This window comes from Rhamphochromis longiceps, linkage group LG20, assembly GCF_057381845.1.
Source record: "Rhamphochromis longiceps isolate RC_006_pf linkage group LG20, R_longiceps_female_GT1.1, whole genome shotgun sequence".
NCBI classification, from domain to species: Eukaryota; Metazoa; Chordata; class Actinopteri; order Cichliformes; family Cichlidae; genus Rhamphochromis; species Rhamphochromis longiceps.
The window spans coordinates 3,381,459-3,403,459 of NC_140576.1; the positions used below are offsets into that span (position 1 = coordinate 3,381,459).

The 22,001-nt window shown below is 43.6% G+C and overlaps 1 protein-coding gene across 3 annotated transcripts; it reads right to left on the reverse strand.

Moving 5' to 3' along the window:
- Positions 1 to 4,714: 4,714 nt before the first annotated feature.
- fignl2 (fidgetin like 2) lies at positions 4,715 to 19,931 on the reverse strand. 3 transcript variants are annotated; one of them, XM_085393300.1, is made up of 3 exons: positions 19,775 to 19,931; positions 17,968 to 18,108; positions 4,715 to 9,128 (listed from the first exon to the last, which is right to left on the reverse strand). In XM_085393300.1, the coding sequence occupies exons 2-3, from the start codon at positions 17,990 to 17,992 to the stop codon at positions 7,081 to 7,083; spliced, it is 2,073 nt and encodes a 690-aa protein (XP_085249426.1). In that variant the 5' UTR covers positions 17,993 to 18,108; positions 19,775 to 19,931; the 3' UTR covers positions 4,715 to 7,080. The 3 variants fall into 3 exon arrangements, with proteins under 3 accessions (XP_085249426.1, XP_085249427.1, XP_085249425.1); XM_085393301.1 differs by lacking the exon at positions 17,968 to 18,108 and having other exon boundaries at positions 19,775 to 19,918; XM_085393299.1 differs by lacking the exons at positions 17,968 to 18,108; positions 19,775 to 19,931 and adding an exon at positions 17,276 to 17,652.
- Positions 19,932 to 22,001: the final 2,070 nt, after the last annotated feature.

Below are 22,001 nucleotides of genomic sequence, written 5' to 3' on the forward strand. Positions count from 1 at the left end.
AGGAGTCTGAAATGTAAAGCATATTTATTTTCCCAACAAAAACAACACAAAACCGCATTTCTGGCTAACAACAACACAAACAGCAGAAGTTTTGGCAGTTTGCTGGTCTGCAGCAAGTGTTTGTAAATACAGTGTAGCAAACACTTCAATCTTTGGAGTGGACATACCACCAAAATAAGACCAAGGTCTGCCCTACGGTGCTCAGAGAAACTACACAAAATCCAATAGCTACACCCCAGACTCTGCAGGCCTCAGCATTTTAAAGGTTAAAGTTGAAGACTGAAGAAGTGCAGCTTGTTTAGACAGGCTGCCAGGAGATAACTGCTTCAGTTTCTCTAGAAACCACAACACTCCTAGAACAATGTCCTTTCAAAAGACAAAACCAAAGGTGTGTAGATTTTTGGACATAATACGCAAACACTTCATGCTAACGCTTCAATTTAACAAATGTAATAGTTATCACCTTCTTCTAATTCAGGAGAATAATGCAAAGTTAAACTACATAATAATTTCACAATCTTTAATCAGGGGTATAACATGGCATAAGATAATATTATAATCCCACACTAGCAAGACAGTGATTCCTTTTTAATTTGTTTTGCAAACACAGCACCTGGTCTCCTTGCAGTCCTGGTCTCCTTGCAGTCCTGGTCTCCTTGCAGTCCTCCAGTTGTTCTTTTGCAGCAAATCTACAACAGAACTACTGGAAAACAAAAGAAGTGTTGCAATGGACGAGTCAAAGCCCAGACCTCAGGTCACTGAAATGCTGTGGTTGCAGTCCAGAGCCACAAACCTCAAAGAACCCAAGCAAATTCACAAAGAAGAGTGGGACAAAATTCTTCTAACGACGTGAGAGACTCAATAGTTATTGAGTTATTGCTGCTAGAGGTGGTGCTGCAAGCTGCTGCTGCATGTGGTGTACCAAGGATTTACAGCACTGCATAGTCAAATGAAAAAGAAACCTTCCATATGTGTGCATGCATTCATAGAAATCTTGTGCATGCAGCAATATGCACATGTAAATCTATCTAAGTATTACTATTCTATGCACATTCACATTTTGTAAATATGGGCACTGATTCATTACTGTCTTAGTTCAGAATGTAAATCCATTTTACTATAATTCTGCTTTAACAATTTATATTTTATTAACATCCCTAACATTTTTACCTCATGATGATGGCATTAATAGTTATAGCCTTTATCTTATGTACTGTACTTACAAGTAAATGCAATAACGATACAGATTATACAGTGTTTATACAGACCCTGTATACAGAAACATGCACAAGCCATTCTAGCTATTATCTGTATGACAAAAATATGTAAATATATACATATGCCTTCAGGATCTGATGCATCTGCACACTAGAAATCGTTAACATGAATGTAACAGTTCACTCTTGCATCACATGTTTATTACATACTGTAGATTTAAATTTTTACATATTTTTTAAAATAGCTGTATGAATTATTCCAGCATCATTATAAGGTTGAGTCCTTTCTAATGTAATTTGTATTGATGGCTTTTAAGCACACGCGTGAAAGTCTTGCCAAGTGAAGCCAGCAGGGGTCGTCGATGTGTTGAAAAAGCTCAGCTTCTGTTTTGCTTTTTCTGGTTTTGAATTTGCAGTAATTGAAAGTCATTATGGTTTTTTGACAGCGTCGGTGTTTCACATCCTATTTTATTATCACGGTTGGTGATTTCAAAACAACTCGAGATTGAATGTAGTGTAATTATAATTTAATAATCCGAGAAAGAGAGAGAAGTTTGCATGAATGTATATGTTGATGGGAATTTGCACAAGAATAAAACAAAAACTCTGCAAAAATTCAGTTCAGGGGAATCAAGAGTGGATTCCTTACATAATTTTGTCACTTGTGGCTCTGCGGTTTCACGGATTAGCCACAGGGGGGGAGTAGTGACATACATACAATCTGCCACATGTTCAGGGATATGAAATGTAGCGCCGCACAGGAGCATCTGCAGGCTACCCAGCATCAAGCAAATCTAACCTAGTAGAATATCTAATGTTAACCCTTTGATCCCCTTCTATAAGTATCCCTGTCTAATGCTCTTCTCTCACTGATATATATTTTTCGTTGTTCTTAAACACACAGTCTGTTTTTTCTCCTGTATATCTATTTACTATTTATTTATTCAGTGATCACACTTTGGTCATGTGAGCGGGGGGCAGAGGCCAAAGTATTTTAGCAGGACATTCCACCTGTCAGATCTAATTTCCTCAGAGCTTTGATTGACCAACACAGAAACAATGCTGCGGCAAAGGCTTGAGCTTTTCCTTTAAAAGAACCTGAGCAGTTTCTTTTGTGTCCTTTGTTTTTTCTTGCTCAGTGCGGATTTTCCATTACGTATGTGGCTTGAAGGTGCAGACTTTACATAATAATTGTGTTGATGATTATTCTTTCGTTTCCCCGGTGTTGTCTCCTTAGCCCTTGTCTCTCTTTTCGGAAATGGCAAAATATTTAAAGCCTAAAAGATTAGATTCAGGTATTTGTGGTAACAGCTATGCCTGTTATTAAAGAGAGAGCCTATATCTAATGTTAAATGACAAAGAGCTTATTCTCTAGGAGGGCTGCACACTGCCACAATGTGATTTCTCTGTCACCAGTGTGGCAGGCACTGGAGCATATTCTTTAGATTTCTGCACTAAGCTCTGTGCTTCTCTGACGCTGTTTCGGGGTGCTCTTAGGTAAAGGACGCTCAGTGCAAGTTTGCAACATCTGGAACCAATACAGATGTGCTAGCTATCTGTGGGACCGGGGGGCTCGGAGGTTGTAGGCTGATTTGAGTGGGTTGGGGAGTGAGGGGCTGGGCTAGTTGCTACTTTGGCCCTGGGGGTCTGTGTGTCCCTGACTTCAAAATAGACTTGATTGCTAACAGCTGGCAGTCCTAACTCACCCCGTGTCAGACCTGCCCTCTGATGTCAACCTTGTCAGTATCAAGGCCTGTACAATGGAAGGCCGGCAGCACGTATAGGTAGGGAGGAGATCTGTGTCGGGGTGAAGTGAGATTCAGAGAATGACCCTTTTTTTTAATGATAGTTGTTACCATAAATAACATTCGGGTTTTGGGACCTTCAAATCGGGAGCATTCAATGACGATGAACATCATCGTCATTAGTTATGAAGTCTGAGCGCACGCTGGAAAATATTCAGTCTTATGCTGCCTGATCTGAGAGCACAACATCAAATATACAAGCAGATATTAAAAACACGTATTATCAGTCCATGTCTTGGTTAGATTCATTTGAGAACATCTTGTTAATCTTACATGACCACAACTTCATATTAAACCCACCCAAATAAAGAAATTAGTCTGGCAATGAATAAATATAAATTTTATATTATTCTGAATCTTTGCTTCTGTGTGCCGCCGTCAGGGAAATGTGGCTGCGCTGTGTCCTGCTATTCACTACCACTTTATCAGTAAATAGGACAGCGACTCATTAGCATCTTTTATTATCCAGTTAGAAACTCTGCTCGCCTAATTACCTCCAATCAGCAGGGGGACAAAAATGATTGACTTCCTGGAGGACAGAACCCACTGTAGGACAAAAAGGACAAATTGCTTTTCAGGCTCTTCCTGGATGGACGTCAGGATATAAAAGTATTAAATGCAGAAGGTAACCATATGGGTTTTTTTTTTTTTAAGTACCCTCATTTGGTCAAATAATTGCAAACCCCCTCACTGCAGTGTCATCAAGTAGTGAGGGCAGCACTTTATAGCTTTATATGCGTCTGCTGCTTGCAGAAAAACGCGTTGGCTTCAGACCACAGTTGGTAAAATATTAGTAGCATATTTATTCATCATTGTACTCTGAAAACTCTCCCACAGCCACTGCGTGATCCGTCTACCTTTACAAGGTTATGTTGTTCTGCAGATAATGTTATCGGGATTGTGACAGCAAAAGATATTAAATAATTTTTAAACAGCTGCGGAGACAATTATCCTTCACCAGAGGATGAAGGGCAGCTGCTGCACAAGGTTGTGCTTATAACAGAGCTATGTATCATTATTAGGCAATTAATTACTCTTGTCATTAACGCCAGCAGCACCACGCTTCCACCGGGATTCATTCAGATGTTTCAAAACGCCCTTTAACAACCTGTAACCGAGGAGTGACGGATTCTGTTTTCAGACTTAAGCTAAACTTTTACTTATTTGCATGGAGTTGCTCAAATTTACTTTTTAGTTTTGAGTGTTTGAAAGATGTCAGGAAAAGGCCAGAAATAGCGCAGGCTAGGCCGCTGGGACGAGCTGTTGTTTACAGACAGTGACAGGGATGAAGGACCTCTGTGCTCTGGTGTTGGGCCTTAAGCCTCAGGGGTGTGTTCGCACTGCTTCTGGATGCTACAGCAGACACACACACACACACACACACACACACACACACACACACACACGCTTGCAGACTGGCAAAATTATGTGCACAGTATCCTCGGTTGCCTTATCTTCATTACTCACATTTACAGGAGTCTTTTCTGTCTTTAACAGCACCTAATATGCTGACTGTGCAACCAACTGTGTTAATTCAGTCCAAGCTAAAAAGATCCAAAGCCCTATGATTTAACTTTGTGCGTAAAACAACACACCGTCTATGTAAGCAACTGACCTCGATGCTGGGATCAACCATAGCTATTACTGTTACGTCAACCAGTGAAAAACTGCAACGAAATAAGTACAAAGTAATATTGACAAATTCTGTTTAATATTGTATGATACTCTTATCTTAAAATACAGTCTTTTCTGAGGTAGACTATTACAGTTCAAGAACATAATCATTTGTTTTTGTTTTTTTAAACAGACATCAAAAAAGACATGAAATAAATACTTTCATGTACAATATGCCGCAAAAATGAGGTAGAAATGGTTACAGAAAATGTACAATAACCAAGAACAAAGTTACTGTGATAACAGATCCAAATGTACACAATAAAAGCTTGTTTTGTTGGACAAACTGTGAGAAGTACAGGGGACAGGCAATCAAAAGGTTTTTTAAATTTATGTAATTACCAAATGAATTATCGCTTGCAGTTCCAGCACAACGCTGATGGGCCAGGGGTTGTTCTGCTAGTTGGAAAAAGTGTTTCTTTGAATTTCCAAGAGGGCAATCAGTTTAGTCAGTGGGGGCTGTATGGCATGACTGAAGCTACCAACTGGAAATGGAGGTCTGCACTGTGCTATAGGGTTGCTGGACATCAATCAGACCCCTTCCACTCCAGAGGAATCGGTATAAGAAGAGGGGAAGGGGGTGGGGAGAAGATGCAACGCCACATGGCCACTGGGTTTTGTGGCCAGGGGGCAATCCAATCTAATGAGATTGCATCGGGGAGTGAGAAAACCAGAAAAAAAAGAAAAAGAGTGATGAGGGCGGGAGAGGCGGAGAGAGGAGAAGGACGGTAGGAAATATTACATCATTCTGTTTATACCTCCTCAGGACCATGGCAACAGTCTAATGCACACAACCTCTGCTGCTGCAGACAAAAGACGGGTTTTTCCCACTTATTAAAACAACCACAGAGCTGCTGGGAAAGGGGAGATTGCTTTGGATTGTCTACATATGTAATATGTACACATCAGCTGTGAATTTTCATACTTTGGGATTTGTTAAAAGCTACACATACTTCTCAAAACTCGTCTTTTTGGATGGCATCTTGTGCTTCGTCGTAGGTGATTGTGTGTGTTTATTGTATTTACAGTTTCAAGTGATGTTATGCAGCAGTGAAATCATAAAGCAGACATGCATATGCAGGATGTGTAAACACTAGATATCACAGATTTTTGCAAGCAGTTTGTCCAACAAAAAAGGAATATTTTCTGTATTCTACATAGCATTTCTTCAACACAATCGTCACTTCACCATAAACTACAATAAAAATAAAGGTTATAAGAACAGGGAAAAAAATGTATATATTCATATATAATAATACATGGATTTATGGCATCAAAAATCCTTTGAAATACCTGAATTACATTCAATGTTACTCTTTGTAGCAGATTCAAGTTTCTCTCCCGAGGTAAAAGCCTCGTTGAAGTGGGTACTACAAGACCGTCAGGTTTCCCCTCGCATCTTTATCTCACGCTCCGCCACTCTCTACTAAGACCCTACGATTACATACATTCTTTATTTCATATTTCTGAGGTAAAATTCTTCCTGAGCATTTCAAACATGACTACATACTACAAAAAAAAAAAAGCAGTAAGTGAAATCAAAAAAACAGACATGCTGAAGGAGAAGCTGGATGTGCAGGTGGATTAATGTGGCTCTAATTGAAGATTTCGAGGGAAACTGGACTTAAGGCGGAATGTGAATAATACAAAATTAAGTATGTGATCTTTAACATGACAGGAAATAAAAGATGCAGAATAGTAAGGAGAAGCTGCTGTTTCGTGATTTGGTAACAAGCTGTCAACATCAATACACCGATGTGAAGAACCAGCCCATTTGGAGAAATTTGAGACTACTGCTGCTTTTGTATTTGGTTTAACAAGTTTTTTTGGTCAAAACTGGTTTGCTGAAATGTTGCAGATCCCAAGCCCTTTGCACTGAATGATTAGTGGCAATTCAATGAGTAAATCAACATTTGGAAAGCATGGAAGTGGACTGGTAATAAATAGGATCCTGAGAGTAGCAGCCAAGGGGGAGGGGGGGAGGGATTTTCCAAACCCTGATTATCCATAAGCTTGGACCGCTTCACCTTGCAACAAATAATTGATTTTGTCCTGGACCCTGGCTAATCAGGATCTCTGAGTCATAAAACAGCTATCTGATGTTCCCATTGGCCAAACTACTAATACACTTAAACAAGCCTCATCCTTATTTTCTTTGGGAAAAACAAAATATTGCGGGTATTTACAGCAAAACAAAAACAGCACATCATTGCATGCTTCTGCCAGTGAAACAACCTTGTCATCTCTCCCATGTTTGTGAGCTTCTCTGGCTCTTTTGGCTGAATAATCTGTAATTACAAAAAACAAAAACATTCCAAAGGCTTTCTATGCCGATGCAGAGACAGGGTCATAATGCAGTCCGAGTACTGGGACTGGCTGCTTTCTCAGTGGCTATACATCTTGCTCCACTCTACACAAGTGTCCAGTTCCTTTGCGGTGGTGTGTGGCCGCACCTTGCAGAAGGCATTCTCGAAGTCTGTAAAGTCGGGGGGTTTGCTGGACGTGGTGAGGCCGTGCATGGCTCCATTTGAGGAGGATGCTGACGAGAGCACCTGCTGGCTGAGCTGCAGCAGCTCCCGCACAGTGAAGCCCTCCGTGCGCTGCAGCACACCGTTCAGCTCCCTCTCGCTCAGGCTGAAGCCCTGGGGCGACAGAGCCTGCAGCAGCACCTCTCTGCGCAGAGCCACATCTGGTAGGCCGACGTGGTATCGCTTAGCAAAGCTCCGATGGACAGCATCTTGCAGCAGATCTGGCCTTCCAGTGGCGCATACGAGAATCACCAGACCTGTGGTCCCCACCTGAGCTTTCTCCAGGGTGCTCAGCAGTACCTGCCTAAGGCCCTCCTCTTCCATGGCTTCCACCTGACTAAGTAGCACAACTGAGGGTTGCCGTGCCCCCGCCACCTGCAACAGAGTCCCCAGAATGTGTTCTGCCTCAGGCTTCCCTTTAGAGGCCAGCATGGTTCCACTCAAACGGTAGAAGGAGGCCCCTAACTGCGAAGCCAGTGAGCGAGTCAATGTCGTCTTACCCCCTCCTCTGGGGCCGAACAGCAGGACGGCTCTTGGTGGCTGCACCACTGGACTTGGCCTCAACACGGGCCACATCAGGTCCTCCTCCAGGGCAGCTTTGACATGTGTGAGTCCAGCCAGCTCACCCCAGCCCAATGCGGGGATGCAGTCCAATAACTCCCCATTGATGAGGTCTAACAGCCGCGGGTCTGGACTCTTCATAGCCTCAGCAGTTGGAGCACATAATGGAGGGTGTTTGACAGCCTGGGAATGCTGCTGCTGCTGCTGCTGCTGGGTGAATCCCTGTTCTGTCATGCCATTCTCCCCCGTCATGCCTGTTGGAGGGCTGTACTGCCCTGCCGCCCCAAACTGAGGAGACACCAAGGGCTGAGAGGAGGGCTTACTGGGCTTGAAGGTCTGAGGGTCTGTGCTGCCTGAACTACTGAAGCCATTTCCATGGCAATCCGTTTTATCATTCACACTGTAGGGTGAGCTTCCCCCAGCCTTCACAGGGTCATAGCTGTATTTCCTGTACCGCGACCGGTCCCCACTCTCATCATCTTCAACACCCATCTCAAAGGCTTTTCTTTTCAATGTCCCTCCAGATTCAGATGTCCCAAGGCTTGTGCTCTGGTAACTATAGCTGCCTCCTACCACAGTGGGCCTTGAAGGAACAGGGGTAGGGGCCGGTAGACCTGAGGGGAGGTAAGTCGAAGAAGGGTGGCTGTAGCCAGGAGCAAGGCTGGTCTGAGGAGGGTATGTGCTGGGGGGGTAGTTGTAGACTGGCGTGGCAGGGCTATAGCTGGGCACAAGAGTGGGAGTCGATTGGAGAGTGTGGAGAGAGGCAGGGGGAAGTGCTGCGTTGGGTTGCGGACAAAAACCTGAGGAAAGATAGGTGCCATTGTAGCGAGAGGGGTACTCAGTGGACCCACTGCAGGAGCTGCTACCACTGTAACCTGAGTCTGAAAGGTTACTGTTCAATACTGACACGCTGCCAATCCCCGGAGGGCCCGTGGACGTGGCTGCAGTCTTGGGCCCCGAATGGCTGTCATGGCCTCCAGGAGGCCCCAGGGGATAGGCTTCAGTGCTGTGCGTCAGTGGCCAAGGCTCCAGCTCAGTCTTTTGGTTATTTAGGCTCCCAAAGGCCCCAGACTCTGGATAGGTGCCCACAGCAGAAGGCCGGTCATATGGCGAGTCCAGCACGCCGGCATACTTCTCAGCATAGCGCTTCAACAAGTTGGAGGCTGTAAGGGCAGAGATGTCGTCATTGGCCCAGGCGTAGTTGTAGGAGCTGCGGCTACGGCCAGAGTAAAATTCTGACTTGTGGGCCGGAGAGGAGGTGGTGGAGGAGACGTCCAGGTGCTGCTCAGGCCACTGGCTGAGGGGCTGGGCATGCTCTGGGTTCCAGTGCATCTTTAACAGGCCTGATAGAAACAAAACAAAAAAAACAGTAAATAAAAGTTATATTTTTCTTCTAAGTAGACTTGCATCAGAAAAATCATTACACTTTAAATTTAGACAGGAAAGCCTGAAGTTTATTGGTCATCATATAAGTTCATCTATGGCCATGTTTTTCTCCACAGTAGGCGTTTACATGGGCATCTGGGTGCAGTAACAGCAAGACTTTCCATGATCTTAACCATGGTTTTATTTATTTATTTATATTTAAAACACACAAAGAAAGTGTCAGAATGCCTAAAATTCAGTTTTTCATTTTAATTTTTAATTTGTGGGCAAACCGGGGGGGAACTGATCAGTGGGTTGGATGTGTTGTTTCGCACTTTCCCAGCTTATGTTGGCGTAGCGATAAGATCCCACTACTATTGCCTGTACTGCTAGCATCTGCAGATCTCCCAGAGGAGCTATTGTTATCTCCCTGTGCATGTTGCTCTGAATGCCTGCTCTCTTCGCCCTGCCCCCCCACGTACCACCCACCAATCCACCCACCCACCGTACACCAGAGCTCCAAAGGCCCAGTGGCCGGCTGGACACGGGGAGGGGAGAAATGAACAAGGGTGTGTGTGTGTGTGTGGACAGTGGTGTGGAGAGAGTGAGAAAGAAAGCAAGAAAGAAAGGGGGGTGGGTGGGTTTGGAAATGCAGCATAGTGTGCTATTCATCAGCACAGTCTCCTATGGAACATTGGGAAAGTGGAATGCCTGTTCCTCTGGCTGACTTCAGCAGTGGTCTAATTGATCATCGCTGAGTTAACAGGACAGAGAAGAGCAAGAAAAATCTGTTTTTCATGTTTCCCCTCATGCAACGGATGTAATTAACAATGTTTAAAAGCTGGTTTAAAAAAAACAAAATCACAATCTTATAATTATAGGATTGTTCATTTCATGAAGAGTGCTGCATCTTGCTGAGGCACTAGCTTGACATTCCACACATAGCTTGGCATTACTGAACTGTCATGATTTACCCCAAGGTGAGGACTACGTCAGTCACAAACCGGGAGGTAAAAGGGAATATGGCGAAAGTCATCATTGCTGCCGTCTCTGCCTTTCCTTCAGCGGACGCCTGATGATTCATTATTCATGGCTGTCTGTGTGTGTGGAGCCAGGACTCTTATTGCCATTTAAATCAAAGCTCAATATCCACAGTCCAAGATTAGAAGCTGCTGCTCTCTTGGTCTCTAGCTCACTCCCAAACTTTGGCCTCCCTCCTTACCCAATTTCCAAACCTCCGCGTGTGTGTTTTCAGATTACGCCTGTTTATTCAGTCAGATGAGACCGGCAGACCAGATGGCCATTGGATTATCATGTCCTTCATATTCAAATGCACTGCCTTAAGTTCTCAATGGCCAAACCAGTTCAAGCGCTTCCCTAAGCTTCACCCAACCCACAGAGCCTCACACCCACGGCCACAAGATGTACAAGAACAGTCTTGCACTGTGTTCACTTCTATTTTTAAAAACATGCTGAAGACATTGGCTTGTCCACACCCAGATGACCACTTTTTTTTTTTTTGGTCTGACTTGCAGGTCTTTGTCCAGGCTGCAGAAACCATATACATGTCCTGCAGGCCCTTCCCATCTGCAGCCCAACCAGTTTGTGAGCAGCCCCAATAATGGGGCCTGTGTGTGACAGAGATGGATGAGAGCCCAGGGGAGCTCATAAAACCTGCAGTGGGAGGGAGGGATGGTAAAGGCAGGGATGGAGGCAGGGAGGGGAAAGAGTGGACAGCAGGCACTTCGTCCTTTCTAAGCAGACTTGCGCAGACATTAGAGGACTCAGTGAGGCGGGCTAACTGCTGTCCTCTCCATCATTAGAGTAGTTCTAATACAGGATGGTACACTACCCCGCTGACCGGAGTAATGACCAGCTGCCCGTAACTGAAAAACCAATTCACTGTTAAATCTGAGCGTTATTATAATTCTTCCACAGAGCGATGCGAGTGATCATTCACCCCTGATGAAAACAGCGGGGTTGCTGAGCAGTTTAGCGTCCCATGCAATTAGATCTTTCCCAGTGCTGGACTGTGGTTTTAGTAGTAGGAGTAGTAGCACTCCACAATGAACTGAGCGAGCGCTAATCTACACTTCTGCTTAAATCAGAGCCATCGCGCAGATTAATTCACTGGAGGGACGGGAAGAAACCTAAGATTAGAAGTAGGAAATCAGGACAATGTGGACATACTGTGGATAGCAGTGCAATCATTAGATTAACTTCAATACATGCTTTAATGCGATGCTGGGTTGTGACATAGAAGCATTAGCGCTGCTAATGCAATCACTAAATGTTGTAATCCATTTGCAAGTAACACTGATGAGCTGATATTTTTATTTATGCGCCACCATCCCCTGAACTCCGTCTCATATAAAAGACGACTTTTATGATTTGAATATTGTTTACAAATATGAATCCAATACAATCGAAGCTTTTCTTCATGCTAACAATACAAAGTAAAGCTCCTCTGTGATCTAAATATAAAGTGTGTAATGTTTTCTCTTTCATCACTTACGCTGTTAAATTTAAAGTGAATAAAAATCACTTGCAGTGACCAAGTTCAATATACACAGATAATGACATGGCTCTTCTGTTGACCGAGTGCGACTGAGTGTGGGGAGGTTGATAAGAACCTTCTGTGTATGCATATAAAACTTCCCACTGTTTGTGTGTGTTCTTGGCCCCAGGAGAGACAGATGTTCTGACCGCCTTACTGTCTGTGCGGCCATTGTGGCGGACGACCATCCAGCAGACGTGCACGGATCGGACAATCCAGTTGGCCCTGAGACAAAGCCTAAAGGATCCTATTGTCAGGGCCCTGTCTAATTATGGAAATCTTATTAATCTATTCAGCAGCAGTCTACTGACAGCTTTTGTGTCAGCCTGGGATTTATTGAGGAACTTGTGTGAGCTGCATCCCATTGTAGGAGTGTGTGTGATGAAGACAGTGGCACAGCTCACTTCAGCAGAGACCAGCTTTCCTTTGAGGAGGCCCTAAAATTAAAATTAGACTACTTATGCCAAACGGGGGAGCGTGTGGGGAGTGCTGTGATTTCTGCCCTCAAATGCTCAGATCTGCCACCTGCAAAGTCACAGAGTCTCCTGTTGACTGGCTGAAACTGAAGTAGCTCGTGGCCCATAAAGGCTGGTATCGCTCTCGACTGCGTTGTGGTTTCCTATAAAATAAGTATCAGTGAGTGAGGTGAAACCTTATCTTGGCTGGAAGCCCCGAGACGGAGGGCTCCAGTGCCATTTCACAGCTCCCCTGAGGTTGCTGCTCCCCCCCTCTTCTCCATTCCCGGCACTTTTGTTTTCCCGGCCTCGAGGAACAAAACGGACACGGATGCAACAAGCCTTCTGGGACTGTGGGCTATTAAACCGCGCCGAGTGCGAAGAGGCCGCTTGTAAACAAGAGAGCTTTGGATCAATTTAATCTGGGATATATTCAGAGTTCAGCTCCGCCCCATCCACAGACCAGAAAATAAATACATCTACACAACACCAAAGTTAATGCAGTTGTTACATTGTTTCTAATATTTTATTTATTAACAAGAAAAGTTAAGCTGATAGAAATGATTGCTTAAATAAACTTAAAATTAGCAGTCTTGGAAATATAAAGAGTTACCCTCCAAGTCTGGCCAGCTATTCTACCTGAAAGTAAACATGAAAAAGTAGACTTGATGCCTAAAACAAAATTCTTTCAATACCTATGAACAAAAAGTTGCAGAGAGCACAGTGTCAAATTGTTCTGAGAATGCTGCTCCGGCTGTTGTGGCAGTGTGTCAGGAATTCAATTGAGACAACTTCTCAGAAAACAGCCACTTCAAAAAGGGAGAAGAAAAAAAAGCTTAAAAGGGGCGCAGTCACACAAAGCACCGCACACCGATATTGCAAAAGGGGAATGAAAGTGGAGAAGGGCAAAGTGTGACGGGCGTTGTGTTTGTGCTGATAAATCACAAAGTTGATGTTCCAATGACCGCATCAGTCGGGACGTGTTCAGCGAGCACAACCTGATCGATGAGTTATTGGACAAAACTCACGCTTGGCACTTATACATATGTAAGACAGACTTTTTCCCTTTTTCGTCTGAACTCTTTAAACACAACTGCTCGTTTTCAAAACCCAACACATTGCTTTGAATAGGAAATCTCCCAAATGATCATCAGTTTAGCACGCAAACCACGAAGCAACTGAAAATCTCTTGTGTATGTATGTTATCTTGATTTGCTGTTTCAAGCCCTCTGCTCTCAAGTTCACTATGATTTATGATACTAATATCAAGCAGGGCATTCTTTCTAGGCTGTATGCTGCTGCATGCTACCGGTGTGTCGTAAAAACACCAATCGGAGACACCGGCCACATTTCACAGCCTAGCTGGTGGACAGAGTAGAAAATTGTCTCTGGACGTTTTCACACTTTGGTATGAAATACACATTTTATCAGCCCCTTGCACAGTTCAGACCTGAAGACGGTGATAAAGATAATAAATTCCTGCCATAAATTTTGGATTATTTCGTACGACACTCGCGTTACACCGTGTCGAGTCACCCTGTGCATTATTACCCCACAGTCGCAGAGGAGCCTCTGTGATTGTGTGGGGTATTGCCAAAACGCCGTTAGAGGTCGGCTCTTCGGACCCTCGTCGACCCACGTTAAAACGGGGATAATGCGCACCCGACCAGCGGGGATCATCATATATCAGGCATGCATAATTGGAGATTGCTGAGGAAAATTATTATAAATCTAATTCTCAGTCGCAGGCCTGCTATCACTCAAATGAAACACAATCCCGCGCTAGGCCTCTCGCTGCATCTGGCTCATCTGCTCCCTCTTCATGTCCCTAAAAAGATGTAATAACAGAAGAGTGCGGGAGCTCTGTTGGGGAGTTTTCACACCTGCTGCCCAGAGCGCGAGCAGACGCAGCTCTTTTCAAAGACGCCTCACCAGTACACTCCCAGGAGGACAGAGCCCATCTCCTGCAGTGGCATTGAGGGATGTCCTCTGTGAGTTTTTTGTGTGTATGTGTGTCTCTATCTCTATACTTTCATCTTTCTGTGGATAGAGCTATCTGCACTCCATGCATCAGAATGACAGTTTGACTTACTCCTTTTTTGTTTCACCCCCCTCTGGGATTGTTCCAGGCCAGCTGTCAGAAGAGTTTTTGTCAGCGTGTGAAGCTAATATTACTTCATGAGAGGATAAGGACAAAATGACCAAAGTGTGTGCGGCTTTTTAAACTTAATGATACAATTTTAATACCTTTGTAATGCCATGTAACTAGGATAAGTGAAAAAAATAAATATCGATTCAAAATAAAACAAAAGGGTAAATTAGAGGCAGATTAATGTTCTGTGGCATTAAAAGTTGCTATTTTAAGCAGAGTGGATGGAGGTGGAGCAGCGGCCAAACTACCTGATGGCATTTTGCTAAACATTGATTAATTGACAAACGTGTTTAGAATTGCTAATGAGAGTGCAGCAAAATGCAAAGTCCTGCCTGAGAGCGAGCACGCTCATTTTGCGCTGCTTTTCTCAGCACTCTCCAAAACTAGAAAGCCTCCAGAATAATTGCTGGATGCGTCACTTCATGCTCGTAATTTTAGAAACAACTCCCCCATCCCCCGTGCCTGCTAATGCACGTCCACAAATGGCAGCGGTCCGTCGACCCCCCACCCGCCTTCCCTTCAAGAAGGAAAAAAACAAAAAACAAAACAAAAACAAAAAACAAAAAAAACAGGGTCCCTATTTTCTGTGACTACAGGCTGGCTTTAGGTCATTGTGTCCACTAATATATCAAAGAACAGCTGTCCTAAGGCTCTGTGATGACCAATCACCCCTTCCATCTGTCTCACCCACCCAATCTCTCTCTCGCTCCATCTCCTCCTCTTCAGCTCTGTCTTTTCCCTCCAATCTCCTATCTGTGTTTCTCCGCTTCTCCACCTCCCTTATTCCCCCACATTCCCACTGAGCATCTTGCATCCCCCCCTCTTTTCTATCCAAATCCCTTGGTCCCTCTGTGCTCTGAGCTTATACTCGCGGCACATGGACAGCTTTGGGATTTGTTGTTTTCTGTTGGTACACACACACAAATTAGAGAAAGCTCGAGTGACATTCCACAGCCTCTCTTCTTTCTAGCAGAGCGTTTTCTGGACATTAGACTACAAACACCTACAAACACTCGAGACACGACAATTAAAGTATGTTATTTCTCAAGTGTAGTAATTTACTAATTAGCTCTGCTGGTGTGGAAGACGTGTCACATTGTCGAGCTCTGAATTCTGCTGCCTCAGGAATCCAGTTCAGCGCTGCCACCCGAATGAGCCTCACCACCCTGCTTCTTAATTGGACCCTTAATGGGAGCGGAGGTCTCCTTAATGAGCTGATAAACCCGTAGAGAGACAAACCACAGAGCCCGTGAACTCACAGGGCCTGGGTTCCTAACCTTCTTTTCTTGTGGACGTAGACGCAAACGCACACAAACACGCACGCACACACTCTGGTGGCTAATTGGAACACATTCACACCCAAACTAATGATCCTAGCACTTATTCGCACACACTTTAGGCTGTGTGTTTACTCAAGGGCCTCACAGACCTCCTTCTACTGCACCACTCACTCTGCCTACAATAGAGATACGCGCTGGCACGGCCCTCCAACCTCCTCCTTCAGGAGCCGGGATGAGATCTAGTCTTTTTTCCTCCATACAAAAACGCTCCATGACTTGCCGGAGTCATTCACAAAGACACTCACACAAAACACAAAAACAGAGCAAGAGAGAGAAAGGAGAGGGGTCAGTCAGAGGAGAGAGCTATAAAAACTGGCAGATCTGGGCTCTTGTGTGTAGTCGCTCTGGGAGTGTGTGTTTGTATATATGTGTGTGCGCATGCATTCTGTTTTAAAAGAAAAGGTACTGCTACACCAGCAGGGGCCCCCAGCAACAAGAGTTAGGGCACTCTTGGGTTGGCGGCCTGGGACTGATTTAAGAGTGTGTTTGAAGTGCAGATTACAGATTCTTTGCACCAAATCCCTCCAGGAGTATCCATGGCCCCTGGAATCTCTCTCAGGTTTCTCCGCAGGTCCGGCCATAGCTGCTCACCCCAGCTTGAAGTATTCTGGACTGGCCGGAGACGGGGACAAGGGCTGAACAGGCTAATATAGAATCAGACACTCAGACACCGAATAATTATGACATCTTATTCATTAAGTCGAAGTGGTTCTGATTTCCCCCCCCCCCCCCTTTAAACTCTGTGTCGGTGTACCTGTCCTAAGCACATGTCACCTTGTTTGTGTTCATACAAGGGGACTTGACTCAGAACAGAAATGCCAACAGCAGGAGTCAGAAGTAGCACTGGGAAGCAGGAATGCTCCACATTCCCACAAAGGGGATTCCAACATGGAAGTGAGAGTCTTCACATGCACTGCACATACTCAGCGTCCTTATCTAAAAGACAGTACGCCGAGACATCACAATCAAGCACAGGGGCATATTTGTGTGTCACGCTTGGTCTGAGAATAAACGGCAAAGCCTACCGAACACTGCTGCACATGCTCATACAATCCCCTGTGTGAACTTTGCATGCACAAATACTAGCAGGCCGCTCTGAAATGAGCTCGCCGCTGCAGAAACACTGCAGAACAGAAATGCACCACACATGAAAACCCATCAAGCTGTTGATCTGAGAAGATGAAAAGAAGCACTGTGTGTCCTGATCACAACAGCAAGCCACACACAGAGGCCCACAAAGCCTAAAACATAATGTACCGGAAGAGTCCTATGAAGGACCAACAGTGTGTCATCTCCGAAGGCATGCTTACTATTCCACCATCACTTTGTGACATTCTTAGACTCGCTGTCCATTTCAGCAGCGCCGAGTATAACTAGTGAGTGTGGACCCGCAGGTTGCAGGGAACTAAAGGAGTAACCTGCGAAACAGGCCTTTCCACCAAAAGCAAACAAACAGCCATGGTTACTGTCAAACATCTGCTCGTGATGCTTTAATCAAACTCTGTTTTCCAGTTTGAATTCACACGCCCACGCGCTCGCCTACACTGCGACCGAAGCCACATTTAAAAACACAATCAAAAGTTCCTACAAACCATTTTTAAGTAATACTTTTTAAATTGACCTTTCCATGTGATTTCTCCTCCTTTTCTTGTAACTGTCAAGCCAATAATGTTCCTTTGAGGCCATTTAAAGAGATGGGAAAAAGGCGCTCGAGGCCGAGGCCACGGAGGCAGCCCCATGCTGGCCGGCAAACAATGCCGTTTCGGAGAGCCGGAGCACTGGACTCTGACTCAAATGAAACCTGGTGGGAGGGTGCAAAGGGGGAGACGAACACTGGACATGTTAGTTATTAGATCAGCATTGAAGGGAGAATAGAGAGAGGGGAGGAGGAAAAAGCAGAGAAGGCAGGAGGCCGTGTCTGCATGTGTGTGTGTGTGTGTGTAAGTAAAATGACACTTTGAGGACTGAAGGGTTTCTGTAGTTTAAACCATCAGCCCTCCAACCTCTTCCTCTCCCCATCTGTGTCTTCCGTCTGCTGATGAAACATTCACACAGGGCCAGTGCCCGGGGTTTAGCATTTCCACAACGCACGTCAAGCAGGAAAGGGAAAAAAAGAAAAGGAAAAAAAGCCCAACACGTTTCTGATTGCACGATCAACTGTCAATTCTTCCTCTGTTTGCAAACTACACAAACACGATGTTCGCTCCTGTGTATTTTTGGAACGGAGACTCATTGATTAAGGCAAAGTCCAAGTGAGGGAATGAGGCCGTTTGGTGTGCAGAGCAGATAGAGAGAAGGGTATAGTGTACTCACTATAAGGGACAATAGGACTCAGCATTCTGTGGAGCTGGTCTCAATAAGGAGGAAGGCTGTTTTGTGAATGCCAGCTAAGGTTAGTGCCCGTCCGGCTGTAGTCCATCACTGGCATGAGGTTGCACTGACAACAGAACAGCCCTGAGAGAGCGAGAGAGAGAGAAAAAGAGGTGAGGGAGTTACTGGCTGCTGCACTGTGTGGACACTCAAACGTCAACCAATGCTTGCAAGGCGAGCTCACAAGCCAACACGCATCCAAACAAATTCAAATTCAAATTCAAATTTTATTTGTCACGTACACAGTCATACACAGTACGATATGTAGTGAAATGCTTGGACAACTACTCGTGACCTAAAGAAAACAAAAAAAGGAAAGGCTATGAATAAGATAGGAAATAAATATGAAAAATTAAAAAGGGTAAATTTAACTAGGAAGGAATAAAATATAAATTAAGGTTAAAAATGAAATAACTGTACAACACAAATTAGAATGAAGGGTAAATTTAACTGGGAAGAATAAGATAAAATATATAAATTAAAGTTGAAAATAAAACACAAGATTGAACCGGAATTTGATGGAATTATTGACCAACCCAAGAGCCCGATCAGCGTAACAAGAACAGAATTCAAACTGATATAAACACAAACACACACACGCACTCAGTCTACCAAACTGAGGCGCACAAGGGCGTTCATTATAGGCAGGCATTAAGCTGATTGTGAGGCTGCATCCAGCCTCTAAAGAGGGCTTTCTAAATCTGCCTCACAAAAAGACTCATGCATACCATTGCTCTGTGCACTGGGGCAATAAAGACTGCATTCTTAGGACACAGAGCACTTTTGGAGCCGTACTAACAAAATGCAGGGGAAAGATATAGCCAAAGTTCCAGCTGTCCAGCTGTCCAAACACATCAGCTTCAGCTGTAAAATGATTTAAAATGTATTTTTAATGTGGAAATCTAAATATAACCAGCTATTGTTTTTGTCTACTTTCAAAGATAAAGCACATTAAATTACACCAAGTCTCTATTTAGGTTGAAAAGTCAAGTTGTGAAAGAAATTTTGATCACGCACCAACTCAAATCAGCTTAACCTTCTAGTTTTTATTATGCTTTTCTCATCTGGAGCACCTCTCTGAAAAAGCCGTGCAAATAAAATATTTCCATGAAAGTTTTTTCATTGAGCCTTTGGGGTCATTAATGCTTTCTGTGAAAACCACATCTGTAGAATCTACAGTTCATTTATAAGTCAAATATTAAAAGTCATAAATTACATAATCTCAGATATGTAAACCAAGTCTTAAACAACCGTTTTATTTAATGCTCTGTTAATACTTTTGGCAGCAGTCTGTTCGCTTTAAAACAAACCTATTAAATACAGATTTATATTCATAAATGTACTGTTCACATAGAAGAGAAATTACGCAATGACCACAAGGCTATCTGTGGACACCAACAGGCAACAACACAGTATCAGACTACAAACCCACTCTGCTCCGACTGACAGTCAACTTTTACCACTCAGCCCAGAATAACATGCACACTACAGCGGCAAACCACAGTTCCCACTTAAAGCAAACACTGCCCTGCATCAGCACAGGTCAGAGCGAGGCTGAAGGGAGAAGGCAGAGAAAGCTGAGTTTTCTCAAGGAAATGTCTCATGGTCCTTGGCCAAACAGGAGAGCTGTTTCAACACGCTCAGTTCCCGTCTTCCTCCAACTTCAGCCCGGCCAAGTCAAACAGCAGGGATAGCAGCGGGCTATGACAGCAGATAAACACATAGATGCAGAGAAGACAAGCAGTCTTACCTATTCATGCCTGCATGTCCTCCATCAGATCTGAAAGCGCTAGGATAATCCCTGGAGCAGACCAGACCTGCATGTGCACTGCTATGCTTTTTTCCCCACATATGGGACACAATTCGTCTCTCTCTCTCCCTCCCTCTCTCTCTCCCCCCCCCCCTCCCTCGCTCTCTCCCCCCCCCCCCCCCCCCCCCCCCCCCCTCCCTCCCTCTTTCTCTCCCTCGTCAGTGACAGAGCGAGCGCTCAGCTCCCCTCCCCCATGGATCTCCCATCCCCCTCCCCTCCTTCTCACTCTTTATGCTAAAAGTATTTAAGTAGGAAGAGAGATAGAGAATAAGGGGAGTGCAGCAGGGAGGGTGGGGGACTGACCAATCATCCTCTGAAGGAGGGCGAGCGTGAAGGTGCTCGCTCATAATGAAACCTGGACACGGAGTACAGCGGAGAGTTTTTATTTGGAGGGAAATGCCCAGGGTAAGTTTGGTTTGACATAGGAGGATTAAGAAAGCTCAACAGCGGTCAAATTGCAGTGAAAACACACCGAGGAGCGAGCTCTTATTTCTTCACTGGCTGACTGAAACAGACACTTGACAACTGATCCTTGAAAAATGATATTCATCGCTTATTACTAATTAAGAAAGTATTTCTCAAAAGCAGAATAATGCATCTTAGCCTGGTATGAGTGTATTATTATTATTTTCTATTTTTCAGCCAAGCTCCGAAAAAACAAAAACAAAAAAAGCAAAAATGCCTTCCAAAAATTCCTAAGCTGCCACACCCACACAACATCTTGTATGTAACACGAGGAAGACAATGTGGTTCAGCAAGCAGCCAGCTTGGAGGTATTTACTGATCAACTGCCACATTAGCCATACACCCACATCGCAGAAGACTTGTCTCCACAAAGCCCTGATGCACGACCATCACACCATACTTCACCATTCAGCACAGATAAGGTGACCTCGTGAACAAAGGTTCAGCTGAGTAGAGCCAGAAACAGAAATAGCTCAATAAACTTTGACCTTAGTATAACAGATTGGATTTATTATGGACAAATTAATGCAAGACTACAGCTGGAAACATCTGTCGAGCAACAGTCGCCACCGATACAAGCAATAAAAGCAATAAGCAGATCTCTACACATCTCCTGCACTGTTGTAGTTTATTTCTTTTATGTTTGCGTTGCTTAAAGGTCTTTAATTTATAAATGCAGGTTACATGGTTGATTGATAGATGTGCATCTTAAATGGAGGTTTAGCGTTTGTGAGAAAGAGCCAAAAGGAAGAACTAATTTATTAGATCGCCACCGATTTTAAGGTTTGTGCCACAGCTGCACTAAATTAACAGTACTGGTAAATTACCAGACTCATTTTAAATGTTCCAGTAATTGTTAATCCACCAGTACATACAAGCTAAGGTAAATATAGTTACTGTTGTTAGCATGAATTTTCAGATTCACTGTTTAAAATAAATAAATAAATAAAAAATACAGTAAAGCACATTTTTTGATTAAGATACCAATTTAAATGTATTGCATATATTGCATTACTGCAGTTTAGCTAAAATTTGAGTATGAAAACATACATTCAGTTTGTTATTTGCCTAATAAACAAAATAATTTGTGGTTTAAACAAGTTTTCTAAAGATTTCTAAAATGTGTTTTTTTATGACAGGTGGCCCAATACATTTTTTATATGCACATCAGAAGATATATGTGGGGTTTTCTTGTTTTTGTTTGGGGTTTTTTCCCTTCTTAAATTATATTATATAAATTGGTTTAAAGGTTTAAAAAGTTAAAGAACTGAATCAAATAGAAAGAAGGCATTACTGACTGAAAAGGTGTAGGCTGAAGATTAGAGCAGAACTTTTACAGCTAATTTTCTAAATGCTTTTTTTTAAACCATTTTAATTAATAGATTTAAACAAAACAAAGACCAAATAAATGAAAACTAAAACAATTAACAAAAACTAATCTTTCAAATATAGATCAATAATCATACTTCAGTCTTATATTCACCACTAATTTTTAAACCTTTTCAACATTTGAATAGTGAACTACAGTCTTAGAATAGAATAGAATAGAATAGAATAGAATAGAATAGAATAATCCTTTAATTATCCCTCAAGGGGAAATTTGGTTGTAACAGCAGCCAAAAAGACAAATATACAAACAAACAGTACACAGGACACAGAACAGAAACATACACAATTTTTCTTACATATTTACATTAAGGAC

What these genes read in the sequence shown, in the direction of transcription:
- fignl2 (XM_085393299.1), bottom strand. Translation starts at nt 17,393, where the DNA reads ATGGGGCTGCCTCCGTGGCCTCGGCCTCGAGCGCCTTTTTCCCATCTC. An exon ending in AGGAGAAATCACATGGAAAG is followed by an intron (nt 9,129 to 17,275) that starts GTCAATTTAAAA and finishes TGTTTCTATCAG; the next exon opens with GCCTGTTAAAGATGCACTGG.